The 907-nt window shown below is 70.7% G+C and overlaps 1 protein-coding gene across 1 annotated transcript in view; it reads left to right on the top strand.

Annotated features, from left to right (window-relative positions):
* The window catches only part of PFL1_00188 (uncharacterized protein), a gene marked incomplete at both ends in the record, with an annotated part of 2,199 nt that overhangs the window by 400 nt on the left and 892 nt on the right, over window positions 1-907 (top strand). The window contains one exon of the mRNA XM_007877685.1: window positions 33-902. Coding sequence (XP_007875876.1) covers window positions 33-902 — 870 coding nt within the window. The remainder of the gene's footprint in view (window positions 1-32; window positions 903-907) is intronic.

The following is a 907-nucleotide window of genomic DNA, read 5'->3' as shown; positions in this document are numbered from 1 at the left end:
GTCGCGTGTCGGGCGCGGACCCCGACGAGCAGCAGCGCTTGCTGCGGCAGTCACTGGGGGAGCCGGTGCGGGCGCCGCCGCCAAGGCCCGAGGCCGAGCGCGAGACGGCAAGGGAGCGCGAGAAGGGGAGGCTCTGGGTCATGGGGAACGTCGCCGCCTCGGCCGCCGTCCCCTTGTCCTTGTCGTCGCCGCCGCCACCGCCACCACATCATCAACACCAGCAGCAACCTGCCACGGCCCATCATCCCGAGCCGAATCGGCCGCAACCGGCGCGGCTGGCCGAGGCGACAGAGACACGCCACAAGAAGTCGGGCAGCCATCATGAAGGCACCCCGCTCGTCGGCGACGACCATGCGCTGGTCATCCTCAAGCAGCAACGACAGCACCCACGGCAGGTCAGCGCAGAGTCGAATTCTTCGGCCTCCAACGTCGAGGTCATTGCCTCATCCTCGGCCGCCCCTACTGCCGCTCCCGGGCTTCCTCCAAGGGCCGCTCCCAAACACGTTGCCGTGCCGACGCCGCGTACTTCGAGCAGGCCGTCGCCCGTGTCTGGCGACAAGGTCCGCCCACAGGCACCGGGCGGTCAAGCGGCGGCCTCGGGCTTCCACTCCAAGCCGCAGGCGCTGGTCACGTCGAGCACATCGGACCTCGCCATCCTCCAGTCGGGCGCCATGACGTCGCGCAAGGGGACCGCCATCGTGCCTCCGACCGATGTGAGCGGTAACGCCATGCTCCGACTCTCGGCGGCGCCGTTGACCACAGCCTTTGAGGGTCCGGCCGCGCAGACGAGCAAGGCCAAGCAGGAGCTGCGCAAGCAGCGGCCGAGGGCGTCGCTCGACATCCGGCGGATGGAGCCGGAGCTGCGGCCCGCCGCGGCCGCGCCGCCCGGGGAAGATGCGGGCGTCAA

This window comes from Pseudozyma flocculosa (genome assembly GCF_000417875.1).
Source record: "Pseudozyma flocculosa PF-1 unplaced genomic scaffold scaffold00001, whole genome shotgun sequence".
In the NCBI taxonomy this organism is placed as follows: Eukaryota; Fungi; Basidiomycota; class Ustilaginomycetes; order Ustilaginales; family Ustilaginaceae; genus Pseudozyma; species Pseudozyma flocculosa.
Note: the sequence above shows the minus strand (reverse complement) of the source record. Positions and strands in the feature narration are given on the sequence as shown.